This window comes from Leptopilina heterotoma, unplaced genomic scaffold (assembly GCF_015476425.1).
Source record: "Leptopilina heterotoma isolate Lh14 unplaced genomic scaffold, ASM1547642v1 Lhet_54, whole genome shotgun sequence".
Taxonomy (NCBI): Eukaryota; Metazoa; Arthropoda; class Insecta; order Hymenoptera; family Figitidae; genus Leptopilina; species Leptopilina heterotoma.
In genome coordinates, this window is record NW_025111118.1 from 4,840,927 (window position 1) to 4,859,572 (window position 18,646).

The 18,646-nt window shown below is 21.9% G+C and overlaps 1 protein-coding gene across 3 annotated transcripts in view; it reads right to left on the reverse strand.

Moving 5' to 3' along the window:
- Positions 1 to 1,688: 1,688 nt before the first annotated feature.
- LOC122508535 overlaps positions 1,689 to 18,646 on the reverse strand; it is an 843,732-nt gene continuing 826,774 nt past the window's right edge. For all 3 annotated transcript variants that reach the window (XM_043621950.1, XM_043621952.1, XM_043621951.1), the window contains 8 exons: positions 11,999 to 12,110; positions 6,419 to 6,546; positions 5,590 to 5,833; positions 5,097 to 5,164; positions 4,926 to 5,000; positions 4,239 to 4,490; positions 3,518 to 3,766; positions 1,689 to 2,749 (listed from right to left, as the gene is read on the reverse strand). In XM_043621950.1, the coding sequence (XP_043477885.1) occupies positions 2,637 to 2,749; positions 3,518 to 3,766; positions 4,239 to 4,490; positions 4,926 to 5,000; positions 5,097 to 5,164; positions 5,590 to 5,833; positions 6,419 to 6,546; positions 11,999 to 12,110 (1,241 nt within the window). In that variant the 3' untranslated portion in view covers positions 1,689 to 2,636. The remainder of the gene's footprint in view (positions 2,750 to 3,517; positions 3,767 to 4,238; positions 4,491 to 4,925; positions 5,001 to 5,096; positions 5,165 to 5,589; positions 5,834 to 6,418; positions 6,547 to 11,998; positions 12,111 to 18,646) is intronic.

Sequence of the window (18,646 nt, forward strand, 5' to 3'; positions counted from 1 at the left end):
CTTTGAAAAATTAAACGAAAATTGTGATTATTATTAATTATTAAATTATTAATACAAATTGTGAATAAACTTTAATTAACATTCCATTTCTTTACACTTAACTTTAATTTAATACAATTTTATTTTCTAGCTAATTAATTATTAATAATTATTTGATTTTTTGTGAAAGAAAAAATATGTTTTTGAATACAATTTTATTGTGAAAGTTCAGTCCGGTCACAAAATCAGTGGGATTTTTTTTTAAAGATTTTACTTTTGCTCGCATATTACATTTTAATTTTAAATATTTAAAATCAAATAAAATATTTACAGAAATAAAATATTTCAAGGAATTAAATATTGATTAATTAAACTATTTATAATAAAATATTCCTAAAATAGTTATTAAATAAAATATTTTCAAAATATAATATTTAGTAAATAGAATACTTTTAAAATAAAATATTTAGTAACTAGAATATTTTTAAACTAAAATATTTAGTGAATAGAATATTTTTTAAATAAAATATTTTTTAAATAAAAATATTTACGAAATACAATATTTATAAAATAAAATACTGATAAAATAAAATACTCACGAAATAAAATATTCAGAAAATAAAAAAAGATGTATAAAATAAAATACTTACGAAATAAAATATTCAGAAAATAAAAAAAGATGTATAAAATAAAATAATTATTAAATGGAGTAAAGAACTTTTTTTCCAAACACTGAATTTTGTGACTGTAAGCGATAAACAACAAAAATGAACGAATTCTCCCAAATTAAAAAGAAAGAATTTAACCATTTTTTTTCCAAACGTACTGATTTTGTACATTAAATGAAAAGTTTCTCTTCGAGAAAGAAGACTAAGTGTCTTGGAAGATTTAACATTAATAACTTACAATAAATATCGATATATACGTTTTTTTAAATATATAATAGTAAATAACAAGAAAGTATTTTTTTTTTAAAAGAAAGAAAAAAACAGAAGAAAGTTGCTTTTTCCTTCCTACCCTGATTTATCATCAACCTCGTAGTTACGCCACTTGTAATAACACATTAAGATACGCTTACAACGAACAAGAGTAAAAATTGTTGATAGGATCTCGAGGCTTGATTCACATATTATTTTGCGAATCTTTGGGAATATATTAATTAAAAAACTAGAAGTACCTTTCTTTATGTTTTAACGAACAAAAAAAAGCAAAAAAGGATAGAAAAAAAAATTGTTCTGCAAGAAAAATTGAACAATAACAGAACATTTTTTTCTTGAATAGAACAAAATATGTTAAAACTGTTCGAATGTTAAAATCAAAAAAAAAAAAAAAAGAAAAAAAAGCGAAATTTATTTATTTTTTTTAGTAAATTAAAAATTAATATTTCAATTTTTTTTGCCGTTTTAAATTGAGAAAAATCGTTTTTCCTTTGCATTCTCGTCGAGCAATTTTCTTGAATGAAATCTTTCATTCTTTTATATAAGTTCCGCGTGGAATTTGGAGAATTCTCTCTCAAGACCAGTTTTTTTGGTCCATTCTATATGATTTCTATAAATGTTATAAAGTTGGCAGCGAAAGAGCTTTCAGAATTCAAATAATTCAAGAAAGGTCTCTTGAATAAATAAATTCCTTTCGCACTCGTAGACCTATCATCACGATTAAATTCTAATTAGCAGCCAAAAAACGATATTGGACTTTTTTTCCAGTTATTTTTTCATCTTCACTTATTTTTTTCTTTTTAATTTTTTTTTTTCTTATAAACAGTCTTATTTTTATAGTACAATATTAAAATTGTTATTTACAGATGTGTGCAACTAGCTATATAAAGAACAATAAAAATCATTCCTCCTCGTCTCTTTTTTTTTTTTTGTCGATCAGTAAACTTATTAGTTTTTCTCTTCCTTTTTTCCTTGGGTTTTTTTTTCGTTTTTTGTCATTCAACAGAGTTTTTTTTGCGAAATCTTAATTACTTATACCCTGATCGTATTTACAGCGTCGAGATTAAATAAAAACACTCATATTTTAAATATTTATAATGTATTTATATATATTTATAATATTTATTTATATTTTTATATATATAAATATCTTTAGAAGTGGTCGCATTCAAAGACCATTGTCTCGCGTTTTCTCTTAGTTTTCTTTTTTTTTAATTCCTTTTTTGGGAATAATAAATAAATAATTGTCCAATAGTTAAAAATTTCCAAAATTAAAAAACTTCTGTTGATATATTTTTTTTTTGATACTTTTTTCTAGTAAAAGTATTTTTGTTTCGAATATACTAATTTTTTTTTTTTGTAATTTTGAAAAATGAAACGATTTGACAACGGTCAAGGAACGTTAGTTTTATAATTACCGGTTCGTTAATAAAGTGACGACACAATTTTTTTTGTCTCTTGTCGTCTAGAAAACTGTACAACTTTTTGAACTTATGATCAAGTTTTTCTTTCACTTTTTTTTTAAAATGTTTTTCTTCTCTATTTTCAATTTCCTTTTTTTTCTGGAATCAGTCGATGTCAGGATGATATACTTATAGAGATTATTATTATTATTTTTTTTTTATAAATACTGTCGATCTGCCAACTTGATAGTAATAAAAGTTTTACTACCCTTTAATAAATTTGTGAGTAAAGAACTTTGGAAATGGTTGGCACACATCATCTTGATAAGAGTCGACTCATCACGGCGGCTCCAATAAGCAATGCGAATGAAACCCTTGATGACGAGGAGGCTGAGCTTGAAGCAGCTTTTGTCAAATCCTCACAGACACCTGAAAAATAGAAGATAAGTCGGGGGGAAATTAAATTAAATTTTTTTAAAAAATAGCGAAAAATAGAAAAAAATATTTATTTTTATTTGAAAAATTATTAACTCTGGTAATTATTATTGGCAATCATTAAAATTGTAGAAAATACAAAATATGCAAAAATAGTACAAATAATTACAATTATAATAATAATAATAAAATTTGTAAAGAAAATTGAAATTTGTAAAATAAAATTCTAAATTCTAAAAAAGTAAATAATAAAATAATATAAGTTGACACAATTTTGCCAGTGGAAAGAACAAGAAAAAAGAATAAATAATAAAATAAAAAATATGGAATGACAAATGAAAAGTAGAATGAGTAATAAAATAAAGAAAGTATAAAGTAAAAATAAAGAAAGTGAAATAAAATAAAAAAGCAAAACAAAATAATAAAAAGTAAAAAAAACAGAAAATACAAAGAATTTTTAAGAACTCTTTATATTCTCAAGAAATCATAAAACACGAGATAAAAAATAATAAGAAACGAAAAATAAATAGAGAGAGAGAAAAGTTCATAAAATGTAAAAAATAAAATTACTGGAAAATTTTTTTGAGAAATTGTTTGGAAAAACTATTTTTAAGAGAAAGATAAGAGTTTATAGAAAAAAAGAAAATTATTTTTTCTAAATAAAAGTTTTCCCTATGAAACATTTTTGTTTCGTATATTTAAAAATAAGAAAAAAAATGAAAAATAAGAGAAATAATTATGTTTTGTTTTTTTTTTCTTTACCTTGACTCATTAATCGATAGGTCCATTGATCATCCATATTTCTTTGGCAAAAATCTGACGGTTTTGATAGCATTAATTCCTGTTCTGATGAATCTATTCGACTATTTCTTCCACCTAATTTGTCAGAGGGCTCGCTGAATCGCATGGAGAAACATTGCGTTTGTCTTTCTGAGCTTGACTTATTTCGAGACACTATCGTAAACCAAGTTCCATTTTCCTCCCAACTACCTTGGCAAGAATACGATGTAGCTAAAAAAGTAATGAGTTTTAATTTAATAAATGGGTACAACTTATTTTTTCTCCTTCTTCTCCTCCATTACTTTTATTTTCTTTTTTCCCTTTAAAAAAAATTCCCGGTCCTTTTCATTTTACTTTTTTAGAAAGCAATTTTTTTATTAACTTTAAATTTTAAATTGGGAAATTCTTTCTACATTTTTTTCAGAAAAAATTAGAATTTCTTTTTTTTTAATTTTATTTAGTTTAATCTTTAATTAAATTTGCTTTCAAATTAAAGAAATAAACAAAATTAAATTTGTTTCTAAATTAAAGAAATAAATTTGTTTTTTAATTTTTTTATTCAATTTAATCTCTAATTAAATTTGCTTTCAAATTAAAGAAATAAAAAAAAATTTTTTGAATTAAAGAAATTTTGTTTTTAAATTGAAAAAATAAATTTGTAGAAAAAAAAATTGTTTTTTGGGCAGAAATTTGGAAAAAATACCTATTTCTCTGTTCTTGCAAGATTGTGCCATGATGACTTCATTCTGGTCCATGGAGCTGCAACCAATATGAACGTCAGTACTTCTGCATTGTTCATCTTCATCATCTTGTCGAATTTTACTGGTCGTCGATTCTGCTGATTTTGCTCGTCTCTTATTTCGCCTTCGCATACTCGATAATGCTTGAGATGGTAATGAATTTAATATTGAATATCGACCAGGCTGAGGACATTTTCCTTTATGAAACGATGACGCTGTAAAAAAAATTATTTCAAACCATCAGTATTTTCAACAAATTAATAACAGTTTTAATGAGCAAGAAAAATTTTTCCCCGTTACAAAGAGAGAAACAATTTTTTTCGAATTATATTTTCACGTTAATTTTCAAAGTAAATTTTTAAAAATTAATTTTCATAATTGAATTTAAAATATTAATTTCTAGAAATATATTTTTATAATAATTTCCATTATTAATTTTTTTATTTCTAATAAAAGGAAAATAATATTTTTCCAATATTTGAAAAAATTGGAGAAATTTTTTGTAATTTTAGTAAAAGATTTTTCTGGAACGAAAAATGAATGAATTTTTCTCAAAAAAAAAAAAAAAAAAAAAAAAATTGTAAAGTTCTATTTTTGGTAAGAATTTTTCATTAAGTAATGGAATGAATTTGGATTAATATTGCACTTACTTATCAAGGTTGTATATGGCTTTCGAGAAGGATCCCAAAGTTTACAAGCTTCATCTGGTGTGGTTGCCTTTTGCTCTGTTGGGAAAAATCAAGAATTCAATTTCAATTCAATAAAATGCAAATTGTATCGGCTTAAATAAATTTCTGAATTCACTCGTAAAAATTACTCACCGGATTGCTGTATTTCTATTATATGCTGGTCTCGCTGATGAAAGATCATGCAAACGTATCCAATATCACTGCGCATCGAGAAAAAAAAAGAGAACGAAAATTAATTTTAAATACAGAATTTTGTATAAGAAAAAGTACATAAAATTACTCGATAAAATTTCTTTCTACGAAAAAACGAATTATTCGAAATAAATAAATTCTCTATTTTTACTAGACTTTCGAAATTTAATTATTCTAAATAAATAAATAAATAAATAAATTCTCACTTCCAATTACTATATTTTGGAAGTAATTGAATATTTTTCTAAATATATTTTTTCATTTTCAAGAAGAATGGAAAAAAAATATTTAACAAAAAATTTTCTTTTAAATTTGATTAAAAAAGATTTTTGGTAATTTAAATTTGGAAAAATAAGAAAAATAATTCAATGTGAAACATAAATAACTTTACTTATTTTACTGTAATTCTTTTAGGTAATAAAAAAATAATTACCAGCCACTAGTTACGTGAGCGACCAATTTCACCGATGGTTTTGAATTTGCCGTTTCCTCCAGCTCCAAATTGTGACAAACAATTTTCTCCTCGTGCTGTATCGTGACATTTTCATCCTTGTTGGTAACTTTTAAAGTTGAATTACCAGCGAGAAAATGATAATTCTTCGCTCCGTTCAAAGTATGCCAGACGTGATGTTTAAGAACCCAAGATGGATATTTACATCGTCGACGTTCCTTGTCTTCTATAAAATGAAAATTAAAAATAATTTCACAAAATTAAATTAAAATTGAAAATAATTCTAAGAAAATGTAACAAAAAAATGCAACTAAAATTAATAATTTTTTTATTCATTTCCTTTACATGGAAGAAACAAAAATAATATTAAAAATTAATATTCTAATATATAATTAAATATTATATTAAAATTTTTTCTATTTTTTACTTGAAAAGTAATTTTAATAATTTAATTTTTTATTTCAATAAATAAATTTAATAAATTGCTAACATTTAATTTAAATAAATTTTTATTTCAAAATAAAAAAAATTTGATAAAAAAAAAACAGTGCACATATAATAAAAAAAATAAAAGTGTATTTAAAAATCAATTTCGCGTTTTTCGTGCGCTATTGTATAATTTCCATATTTAGAAAAAAAAAGAAAAAAGAAAAAAAAAAGATTTATTGAATTTTTACGTGCTCTCTTTGAATTGTGTTGAGGCATTGATATTCTCATATTTGCATATGACATTCTTCCACGATCATTAAGAGTCAGTTTTGAAGTATGGAAAGTATACATAATTCAAAAGCATAAAACCTCCGATGCCTACCCTTTGTGAGTTTTATGTTTAGCGACCCCTCGGAAACAGTAGTGAGGGCATTGCACGTTGCATCCCCAGACTGGGCCAGTTGATATTCAACCTTCCCTTGACGGTGAGTTCTCTCATACAAGAAACATCTGGAAAAAAAATCAAAATTAAACCCATCAATATGGAAATTATTTTTATTCATTTTTTTTTCATTAAAAAAATTTTTTTTTCCGGAGATGGAAAATATAATATTGTATTCAGTTTTTTATTGGGCACAAAAAATTGTCTAAAGTTGATTTTAGTAAATAAAAAAAATAGAAAATTGAACAATAAAATATAGAAAATCTATTTTTTTAACAAATTTTTTTTTAAAGAAAATAATATTTAGAAAATTAAATATTTAAAATAATTTATTTTTTCAATATTATTACTTTTTCTGAAATTCATCGCATAAAAATCAATGTCTTTAATTTATTTAAAAATATTTCATAATATTTCAATATTCCCTGAATAGTTTAGTAAATTTGTTTTTATTTAAAAATTTTTTTTTATTATTTAAAATTTTTTCATTACTTTTAGGCCAAAAATTTAATTCAATTCGATTTATTTTTATTTACTAGATTAAAGTAGAAAAAATCTATTCTCTCCGATTATAAAGAAATAAACAAGATTTATTTATTTAGCAAACAAAATAAGTAAATAAATAAAAAATTCGAAAAAATAATTTGGAAAATAGAAAAAAATGCATTCTATCAGATTACAAAATAAATAAAATCAGAAATTTTTTTAAAATAAATTTGATTGGAATTTAAAAAAAAAATTTTTTAATTAAAGAAAAAATACGATTTTATACAAATTTCTTGACAAAATTATTGTTAAAAATTTAATTCAATTCAATTTTTCTTTATTTATAATTAAAATAGAAAAATTTTTATTCTGTCGAATTCTATAGAAATAAAAAAAATCTATTTAATCATTTAAAGCAAAAAGAAAACGAGTTTTCAAAAATAAAATAATTAAAAAGTGCAAAAAACTGATTTGAAAAATTAAAAAAAAAATTATCTTGCAAAATTTTTTGCCAAAAGTTTTTACTACAATTTTAACTATTTAATTTAATTTATTATTAAAGTAGAAAAAAATGATTCTAAGAGAATATTTTCTATATAAATAAATAAAATCCATAAAAATAATTTAAAAATTTAAATAAAAGTTGTTTTATCCAAATTTTTTGACAAAAATTTAATTATAAATTCAATTTTTTTATTTATTTTTAAAAAATAAAAAATTTTATTCCATCGAATTCGAAAGAAATAAACAAAAATTATTTATTTTTGCAAAGCATAAAATAGAATAAATAAAAAATGTAAATACTAATAAATAATTTAAAAAATGAACAAAAATTATTCTATTAAAATTTTCGTCAAAAATATTTGCAAAAAATTTATTTAATTCAATTTAATTTATTATTAAAATAGAAAAGAATTATTCCAAAAGAAAATTTTCTATAGAAGTAAACAAAATGCCAAAAAATAATTTAGAAAAAAATTGTTCCAACAGAAAATTTTCTAAAATAAACAAAATGCTAAAAAATAATTTAGAAAAAAAAATTATTTCTTCAAAATTTCAAGAGGATTGATGAACATTGAATTTTATTCAATTTAGTTTCATTTAGTATTAAAATAAAAAAAATATTTATTCCATCGGATTTTATATAGAAATAAACGAAATACAAAAAAATAAAAAAAAATTATTTTATCAGAAAATATTCTTTGAAAATAAACAAAATACAAAAAAAAAAAAATTAATAAAAACATTTAAAAAATTGCAAAAAAATATCTTTTTTTTGATAAATAGGCATTGAAAAAAAATTGTCGAATTGATGATGATGGAAAATGGACTAATAAAATTAAATCTACCTGCAATGTGTGACATTACACGAAAATGGAATACCTTGCTCTTTTATACGCAATCGTAGATTTTACTGCTTAATAAAAAAAAATACTACTTTCAAGTAGACACCAAAAAAAAAAGAAGGTGAATTGCTTTCATAAATTTCTTGTCCTATTTACATTTACACATTTATGTGTCACTTTCTGAAGAATAAAGTTTCCACGACACTTTCCCACTGAATCTTTTATGTTTTCATAGAAGAAAATTCCATTCCTATAGATACACATTTTAAGAAAAAAGATATACATATTTTCTTTCCCTAAAATTATTGTCAACTTTGGATAATTTTTTTTAATGAATTTGTCTCTCCACACGGACTTGTTGGAATCTGGGGGCAAAAAAATATATATACAAAAAAAAGTTAACATGTGTCTCAAAGGGAGTGAAATTCGATTTAAATTTAAATCCAACTTTTTAAATATGGAACAATTTTTGCCTTTGTATTGTTAAAATTTCCATAGAATTTTCTGCGAGATGAAATTGAAGTTATAAAAATAGTATATATCAATCTATTTTTTGTTTTTTTTGGCACAATATGAAATTTTTTTTTGTTTTTTCCTCTAAAAGAATATCAAGTTATAGAAAAAAAATATCTACAATAAAAAAAGATTTTTTCTCTCTTGCAAATAAATAACAAAAAAAAAAAAAAAAAATTCGATTATTATATCAATTTTCATATGTGAAAAAACCGTATTTTATTTCACTTTAAAGAAGAAATACGAGAAAAGTGTTTGTTTTTTTATTATTTAAAAATTGACATTATACTTCAATCAAACGTCAACAAAATTTTATCCTGTCAAAAAAAGAATGAAAAAATAAACACATATTTTCACTAACAAAAATTTATTATTTCTGTTCCGAGGAAATTTTTTCGATACAGTCAGCAATTTAATTTTGAAGGTGATTTTAATAAATTGAATTTGTATAATTTAATTCTAATTTTTTGTCTAAAAAAAATTAAAACTTTTCTAATTCTAATTTTTTTTACAAAAAAAAATTAAATTTCTTCTAATTTTAATTTTCTAGCTTTATATTTTTTTTCTATAAAGTCTGCAATTTTACTTTAATTTTGAAGGTAATTGTAATAAATTTAATTTTTATAATTTTCTAGTTTTCATTTTTTGGGAGAAAAATTAAAATTAAAATTAGAAAATTATGAAAATATTTCTTTGGTAAAAGTTTTTCGTTAGAAAAAAAATTGAAACTAGAAAATAAAAATTAGAAATAATTATGAAAAGCGAATAATTAGAAAATTGTGTATTCAAATAAATAAATAAATAAAGAATTAAAATTGAACAATAAAAAATAAATTTTAGCAATAAATAAATAAATTTAATTTAAATAAAATTTTTGCAGTAAATTTTGGTGAGCATTATTTTTTGGATTGATTGAAGTTTTCCCATCTTCTAATGAACATCCCCACATGGTACTTAGTAAATATAATATTTTTCAAAATAAACTTTAAGAAGTCAAAAGTTGGCGCAAAAGTCGGGGAAATCTTGAGACGAATTTTTCTTCTGACAAAAAACTTTTTGCGGGACTTTCGATTTCCGTGAAATGTTTTCATTTATCCAGAGAAACTCTCACTCTCTTTTAAACTCAAAGTTAAGTAGTTTGGGTCTAACTTAATGAATTGATTTATTCGTCAATTAGGTTCTATAGTGGAAGCAATTCGACAAATTGGACTCTCTTCCAATTAGTTTCATTGCTCGTAACTCTCTCTCTCTCGCTCTCTCGCTCTCTAAGGCGACATTCCTTGTATCAATACCTTTTAATTACGAGAAATTCACCTTATATATTTTTTTTAATTATAAATTTTTCATTTATAGTTTGGAAAATGGAAAATTGAAGTAATTTTTTAATTTTACTCGTTGCTTTATACTTTGGAAAGCGAGTGAAGATTGAAAATTATAATTTTTTTGAATTTAATGGTAATTTATAGTTTGGATAGTAAATAAAATTATAATTTGTAATTTCAATCGAGATTTATAGTTTGGGACGCAAAAAAAATTATAGTTTTTTAATTTTAATCGTCTATACATAAGTGAATAAAAATAGAAAATAAAAGAACAGAGAAATAAATAAAAATACAAAATAATTAAAAATACAGAATAAAAAAATACAGAAATTAATAAAAATACAAAATAATTAAAAATACAGAATAAAAAAATACAGAAATTAATAAAAATACAAAATAATTAAAAATACAGAATAAAAAAAAGAAATTAATAAAAATACAAAATAATTAAAAACTAGCAAAAATTCGCGTGCGGATCACTTCTCACTCACTTTTTTAAATAAAATTAACAATTTTAAAAATAAAACGTAAAAATATTTTATAAAAATAAAATATGAATGGTTACAAATGATTGCAGAAATTCAATTATTTTCAAAAGTAATAAAATTCTTACCACAAAATTCAATTATGTTCAAAATTTACAAAAAACAATTTTTATAAAATTGTACAGAAACATTTAATTATTTTCATAAATAATAAAACTCATTGTAGAATTTCAATTATTTTTAATCAAATTTTAATCAAATTCCTTGAATTTTTTATAAAAAATGTAACTATTCAAAAAATTTTTATTAAAATTCGTCAAAAGAATTTAATTATTTAAAAATTTGTTAATAAAATTCTTTATAAAAATTAAATTTCAAGAAATATTCAATTATTCAATAAATAATTTACTTTTGTATTTAAATAATTGAATTCTCGTAGAATTTTCTTAATAAAAATTGATTTCAAAATGAATTTTAGTTTAAATGTTCAAAATTTACAAAAAAATCTCGACCAAATCCCAATTATTATCTTTATAAATAAAAAATTCTTCAAAATTCAATTATTTTCGAAAATTTTAATAAAATTCTTGTCAAAATTTCAATTATTTTCAAAAATTTTTCCTCATTTCAATGATTTTCAGTATCTACTGTATTTTAATAAAATTACTCAAAAGAATTCAATTATTAAAAAACAATTTTAATAAAATTGTACGCAAACATTTAATTATTTTCATGAATAATAAAAATTTCACAGAAATTCAATTATTAAAATTCGTTTAAAGAATTCAATTATTTAAAAATTTGGTAATAAAATTCTTTATAAGAATAAAATTTTGAGAAACATTCAATTATTATTCAATAAATAATTTACTTTTTTATTTAAATAATTGAATTCTCGTAGAATTTTCTAATAAAAATTGATTTGAAAATGAATTTTAGTTTAAATTTTAGATAATAAGAATATGAAAATAATTTTTAAGAAGGTACAGTAAGAATATTTTTATAATATAAAATAATGATTTAAATAATCGACTCGTGAATACAGAAATAAATAAAAATTGAAAATAAAAGAACACAGAAATAAATAAGAATACAAAATAAAAAAATGCAAAACAGTAAATATACAAAAAAAAAATTAAAAATACATAAATAAATAAAAATACGCACAAGTTAAAAATAAAAAATAAATAAAAATTTAAAATAAGTAAAATCACTGAAAATTGGAAATACAAAAAAAAAAAATAAAAATTCAAAATGGAAAAAAACAGAAAATGTGAAATAAATAAATAAATATAGAATAAATGATAAAAATAAATTAAAAAAAAGAAAAATAATACAGAAAAGAGAAAGTTGAGAGCAGACAATTACCTGTATACTTCTTCGTTCACCACAGTAGTTCTGCTGCTAGACTTCAAAGTTCCAACCAAGTACAAGTTACGTGACCCGTCTTTCCAAACGGCCAGGCACTTCAGTTCCTCGGCTGTAAAAGATGAATGATACAGATAAGATGCAATGTATAAACTTTAATCTTCAGTTCAATTTAACTTACACCTAAGAAAAGATGTTGAACTTTCGCGAAAGTGCAGTAGACTAATACAAGAATATATTGCTTACTTAAACACGAAACTACTGTGATCCAGGAAATTGTGTTGAAGAAAACTTGGAATGTTGACAATTCCATTAATTTCATTTTTCTTTCGCAAAAATCGATTAAAAATAATTATTATGAAAAAAAAAATTAATGAAACAGAATTTTAAAAAATGAATAAAAAAAAAATTTGATAATTTTGTTAATTAAATAAATTAAATATATCGATGTTTTGTTAAGAAATCTTGGTTTTTGGAGACACATTTTTTAAAAAATTTTATTTAGAATTTTAGATTATTTAAAAAAAAAATGCTTTTGTTCTTTTTATAAATTTTCTTTGGATTATTTAAAAAATATGCTTTTGTTCTTTTTATAAATTTTCTTTTGGATTATTTAAAAAAAAAATGCTTTTATTCTTTTTAAAAATACTTTTGATTTTTCACCCCTTTGCGATGAAATACATTCGTTTATGTTATGAAAAGAATTCTTGACAAAAAAAGGCAAGAGAAGAAAAATAAATTGGGAAAGAAAACAAAAAGCAAAAAATTCTAAACTTATTTGTTTGGAATATTCTTCATCGAATTTTTTTTCACGTCTGACTTGTAAAAGTCTTTTACTACTTAAAAAGGCTTTTTCTTTGTCTTGAAGTATTTTATACTTAGAAATTTAGTTCGCCTGACTTGAGAGATTTTTTCTACTTAAAAGAGCTTTTTGTTTACCTCGAAACAATTTTTAACTTTAAAAAAACTAATTCGTCTGACTTAAAAATATTGTACTACTGAAAAAAAAATTTTTTTTTCACTTCGAAGTATTTTTTATAAAATTTCGGTTTGTCTGAAACTGAAGAATTTTTCTACTTACAATTAGAAATTCTGTTTATATACTTTTAAGGGATTTTTAAAAAAAATATTTATTGTCTTATCCGGTCTGACTTAAAAGTCTTTTTCTACTTAAAAATTCTATTCGATTAACTAGTAGTGTTTTGAAGTACCATATAAATTTTGTCTGACTAAAAAATATTTTTTCTACTTGAAAATAATATTTGTTGGCTGAAATCTTAATTTGAACAAAAAATGAAGTAGGTCTGACTTAAAAATCTTGTTCTACTTAAAATCAAAATTTATTTGTCAGTAAATTATTTTTCACAACACTTTTCATATGTACGGCATAAAAATATTGTTACTACTTAAAAATACTTTTGGCTTTTTTTAATAAAACTTGCTTTGTCTGACTTAAAAATCTTGTTCTACTTAAACTTTTAATTTTTTTTTATTAAATTAATTTATTACAATAATTTTTGTATGTCTGACCTAAAAATATTGTTTCTACTTAAAAATACTTTTTGCCTTTTTTAAAGTCTTTTTTTAATGCAAAACTGACTTTGTCTGTCCTAAAAATCTGTTTCTACTTAAAATTCTCATTTATTTGACAGTAAATAATTTTTATACTACAATTTGCGTATGTCTGACTTAAAAATATTTTTTCTACTTAAAAATAATATTTGTTGACTGAAATCTTAATTTGTACAAGAAAATGTACAAGAAATGTTTGACTTAAAATATTGTTTCTACTTAAAAATATGTACTTAAAAGTCTTTTTTTAATAAAACTTACTTTGTCTGGCTTAAAAATCTTTTTCTACTTAAAATTTTAATTTATTTGATTGTAAATAATTTTTTCACTAGCATTTGAGTATGTCTGACTTAAAAATATTGTTTCTACTTAAAAATACTTTTTGCTTATTTGAAAGTCTTTTTTTAATATAGAAAACAGGCTTTGTCTGGCTTAAAAATTTTTTTCTACTTGAAATTCTCATTTATTTGATTGTAAATTATTTTTTTTACTACAGTTTGCGTATGTCTGACTTAAAAGTATATTTTCTAATTAAAATAATTTTTGTTGACTGAAATCTTAATTTGAACAAAAAATTTAGAAGGTCCGACTTAAAAATCTTGTTCTACTTAAAATCAAAATTTATTTGTCATTAAATTATTTTTTTCAACACTTTTCATATGTCTGACCTAAAAATACTGTTTCTACTTAAAAATACTTTAAAGTCTTTTTTTAAAAGTAAAACTGACTTTGTCTGACTTAAAAATCTTTTTCTACTTGAAATTTTTATTTATTTGATTGTAAATTATTTTTTTACTACCATTTGCGTATGTCTGACTTAAAAATATTTGTTCTACTTAAAAATATTTTTTGTTGACTGTAAATTCTAATTTATAGAAAAAAATATAGTCCGTCTGTCTCAAAAATCTTGTTCTACTTAAAATTCTAATTTATTTGTCACTAAATTATTTTTTTTACAACATTTTCCGTATGTCTGACCTAAAAATATTGATTCTACTTAAAAATTTTTTTTTTTGCCTCTCTAAAAGTTCTTTAATATAAAAATTTTAGTTTCGTCTGACTTTAAAAATTATAAATTATTAAATAAGAATTATTTTTAATATTATTAAAATTTCATAATAAATTATAATTAATTTTAAAAATACTCTAATATTAAAGAAGAAATTAAAAATGAAACATATTTACAGTTTTTCTGCAGACATCATAAGTTGAGACAAAAAAATGAATCAAAAGTGTTGCGAAGCAACCAACGTTTTAATTTGTTTTTTGTCTAAATTTAATATCTTTATAAACTGTGTTTGGAAATTGTCATAAAATACAAAATAGTTTAAATTTAAAAAAAGTGAAATTCACAAAAATATCATAAAATTTGCTTTCACAATCTAAAAAAAGAAATTTGATACATAAATTGTATATTTTAACGCCCGCAGTGTGCATGTTCTAAGGTTTAAAATAATTGCCGTCTTCCACTTTGAATTGTTTCGTTTTGAATTTCGAGGAAGCAAATTATAATTGACAAGATATTCTCAGGGGCTTCCTCGTGTAGAGACAGCGGCTTAATAAAACAGAACCTCACTCTCGCACAAAAGAGAAGTCTTGCATAGATCGAAACCACTAAAAGGATTATTAACGTAATTCAATTAGCGTGCTTTTTCGCCTCGTTAACTACATCAGGATTTTTTTTTTCTTTTCTTTTCTTTTTTTTATTTTTAGTCTTAGACAGTGTGCCCCTTTTCACGCCAGTCTAGGGCTCTTTGCATTAGCCATTTGACCCACTCAGAAATGTCAAGCGCCTTAATCCACAGTTCTAAGAGGTCTTCCGCTCAATTTTCTTCTCTTTTTTTCTCTTTCTTTCTTTTTTTTTTCCTACCCTCAATGTTTCGTAATGAGAGAATTCTAATTTTCCAACGAGTCCCTCTTTATGTAATTTACCCATGAAATGTGCGTGAACTTTTTTTTCTAATGCTTTTTAAAGTCTTATTTTAATTAAATTTTTTTTTTTCAAATGTATTTAATTTATTTAAAGTGTATTTAATTTTATAAATATGTATTTAGTTTTTCTTTAAGTGAAACTATTTAAATTTATTTAATTTTGAATTTTCTTTTATTCTAATTTTAATTTTAATTAGTTTATTTAATTTTAATTTAATTTTATTTAATTTTAATCTTGTTCTACTTAAAATTTTAATTTTTTTTTATTAAATTATTTTATTACGACAATTTTTGTATGTCTGACCTAAAAATATTGTTTGCACTTAAAAATACTTTTTGCTTTTTTAAAAGTCTTTTTTTAATATAGAAAACTGACTTTGTCTGACTTAAAAATCTGTTTCTACTTGAAATTCTCATTTATTTGATTGTAAATTTTTTTTTTACTACTATTTTCGTATGTCTGACCTAAAAATATTGTTTCTACTTAAAAATACTTTTTATTTATTAAAATTTTTTTTTAGAAAGAAAATTGACTTTGTCTGACTTAAAAATCTTCTTCTACTTAAAATTGTACTAAAAACTTTAGTTCGTCTGACTTAAAAATTTTACTCTACTTAAAAATCTGATTTATTTGTCAGTAAATTATTTCTTTATGAATTATATTTTAAAACTTTTCTCCAAATATGAATTTAATTTTTATTATTTTCTTTTGCTTTTCTATAAATTTTGCAGTGTTACTTAATTTTGATGGAAATTTTAATAAATTTTTATTCAATAATTGAGAGAGAAATTTTTTTTATAAGAAAAAGCAAAACCAGAAAATTGAAATTAGAAAATTAAAATCGAATATTGAAAATTAAATTTTGATAATGCAATGATGTGAGATTTTTGTATTGGATTCAAATTTTTAAATTAAGTTTAAAAAGTAAAAAAAAAGTCGACGAAACTCTTTTCAAATTTTTGAATTAAGTTTCAAAAGCAAAAAATCGACGAAATTTGCAATTAATTATATTTAAAACTTCTTTTAATATATTTAATTTTTTAATTACATTTCTCTTTAAAAATAGTTTCCAAAATATCCCGGATAAACTTTTATCTCTTTTTTTTAATTATTTAAATTTTCGTTGAATTATGTAGGTATTAAATTTTTATTGTATATTTAAAAATGTATTTAAATTTCCTTAATTGAGTTTTTGAATATTCTTTTTAAATAAATATTTGTTCAAATTTTCATCAATTTATTTCGTTTTTCGAAATAATTTCCAAAATGTTTTCGAGATTATAAAAGAAGGGGGGGGGGGGAATTTTTTTTATCTCCTTTTATTGAATAGTAAAAAAAAGTTTAATTCATTTTGAGATAATTTGTCTATAATGAGATTACAGAAAATGTGCTTTTTACGAAAGCCGAAACTTATTCTGCCATGTAATTTGATTAAATTTTCAATCAGCTCTTCATAATCCTCGAAAATATAGATTCATTTTATTCGTTGACGCTTCATGTCGAAAACATGACTAGAAATCATATTTAAGCTGATATTATTTTAATTTTAGAATAATTTTTTAATTAAAAAAAAAATTAACCTGTTATTAAATTTTCTTTCTCATTCAAAAATGATTTTTTTGGCAATTAAAATCCATTCGTAAAAAGAAAATTAAATTTTTTTTTCATTATTATTTTTTATTCCCAAATTATATTTTTTGCAAAAAAAAATTCTATCTAAAAAAATTTTTCTTTGAATAAAGAATAAAAAATAAATATTTTGACTGATAGGGGAATTTTTTTTTTTTTCTAAACGAAATAATTAAAAATTCTTTTTCCTAGAATATGACACAGTTCTGGTTTCATTCTATTTTTAATAATCAATTATTTGAATCGCATTTAACGAGAAATGGAACAAGTTTCACTGAATTTCTTTTGACATAGTTAATTGGCAATTGAAAAATAAAATTTCTCCCGAGGTAAAGATATTCTTAGAGTAATTAAACGATAATTTAAAAAGAAGTTTTCTGCGTAAGATAATTAATCCAAGGATTGAGTTTGCGATAAAAGCAAATGGCATTATAAATTGGAAGCTTCAAACTAACTGGATGAAAGCTAAAGTTCCAAATGACGTGGATAAAAAAAAAAAATAGTGAAAGATTAAATAATGAACGAGAGAAAGAAAAAGAGAAAGAAAGAAATAGAGAAAAAGAAAGAAAAATTATGAAAAGAAAGGAAAAAAGAAAGATTGGAAACGAACAAGAAAGGAAGAAACAAAAAAAAAGATAATTTTAAAAAACGAAAAGATTGAAAATATTTCTCTAAATATTTTTTTCTCCAAAAAATATTTTGTTTTTTTCTTTCATTGAATTCTTTTTCACTCAGCTTTTCTTTTTTTTTATTCAATGCAGAGTGCATTTGCCTTTTTTTTTTTTTTTTGCATGTTTTGCTGTTTGACCCCGAAAGAAAAGTAAGGAAATTTTGTATGCAAACAAATTCTAGTGATCTCTCTCTCTCTCTTTCTCTCGGAGAATATTTCCTCACCTGGGATTTGTGTTCGGAAACTAAGAGGCCTGGCCTTCTCTTTCGCTTAAATCAGAGCCTTTTCCCACCAATCCCATTGCGAATATAGTGAAAAGAGGGTCGTGTTATGATTGCAAAAAAAGCCTCATGCTTACCAACACACGTGTTACAAAAAACATAAAGAAAGATCAGAATTGAGATTATCATTGGCCTTTGATCAAATAAAACGGAAAAATAAAAAGGAAATGTCAAGATGTAGAGAAAAATTTTCGATTTTTCTCTCTTTTCTGTATATAGAAAAAAATATAGATATATATCTATATACATATATAGCTGATGATGAATTTTTCGTAGTCACAAGTTTCTTTTCACTGTCAAACAGAATAAATCTTTATATATATTTTTCTTTCAAGAAGATTTTTCCCTTTTCAAAGTCTTAGGTATAGGAGAATAAATGTATCCTTTGAGGAAGAATTGACATTTCTCTTTTTTAAAATTTTAATTTTTCAATTTCTTACATCGTCGGTTAATTAATTCCCTTAAACAAAATTCTGAAAATTTAGAAAAAAAATGTGTGTTTACTTTTTATTTTATTTTATTATTTTATTTATTTTTTATTAATAGAATAGAAATAATTTTTT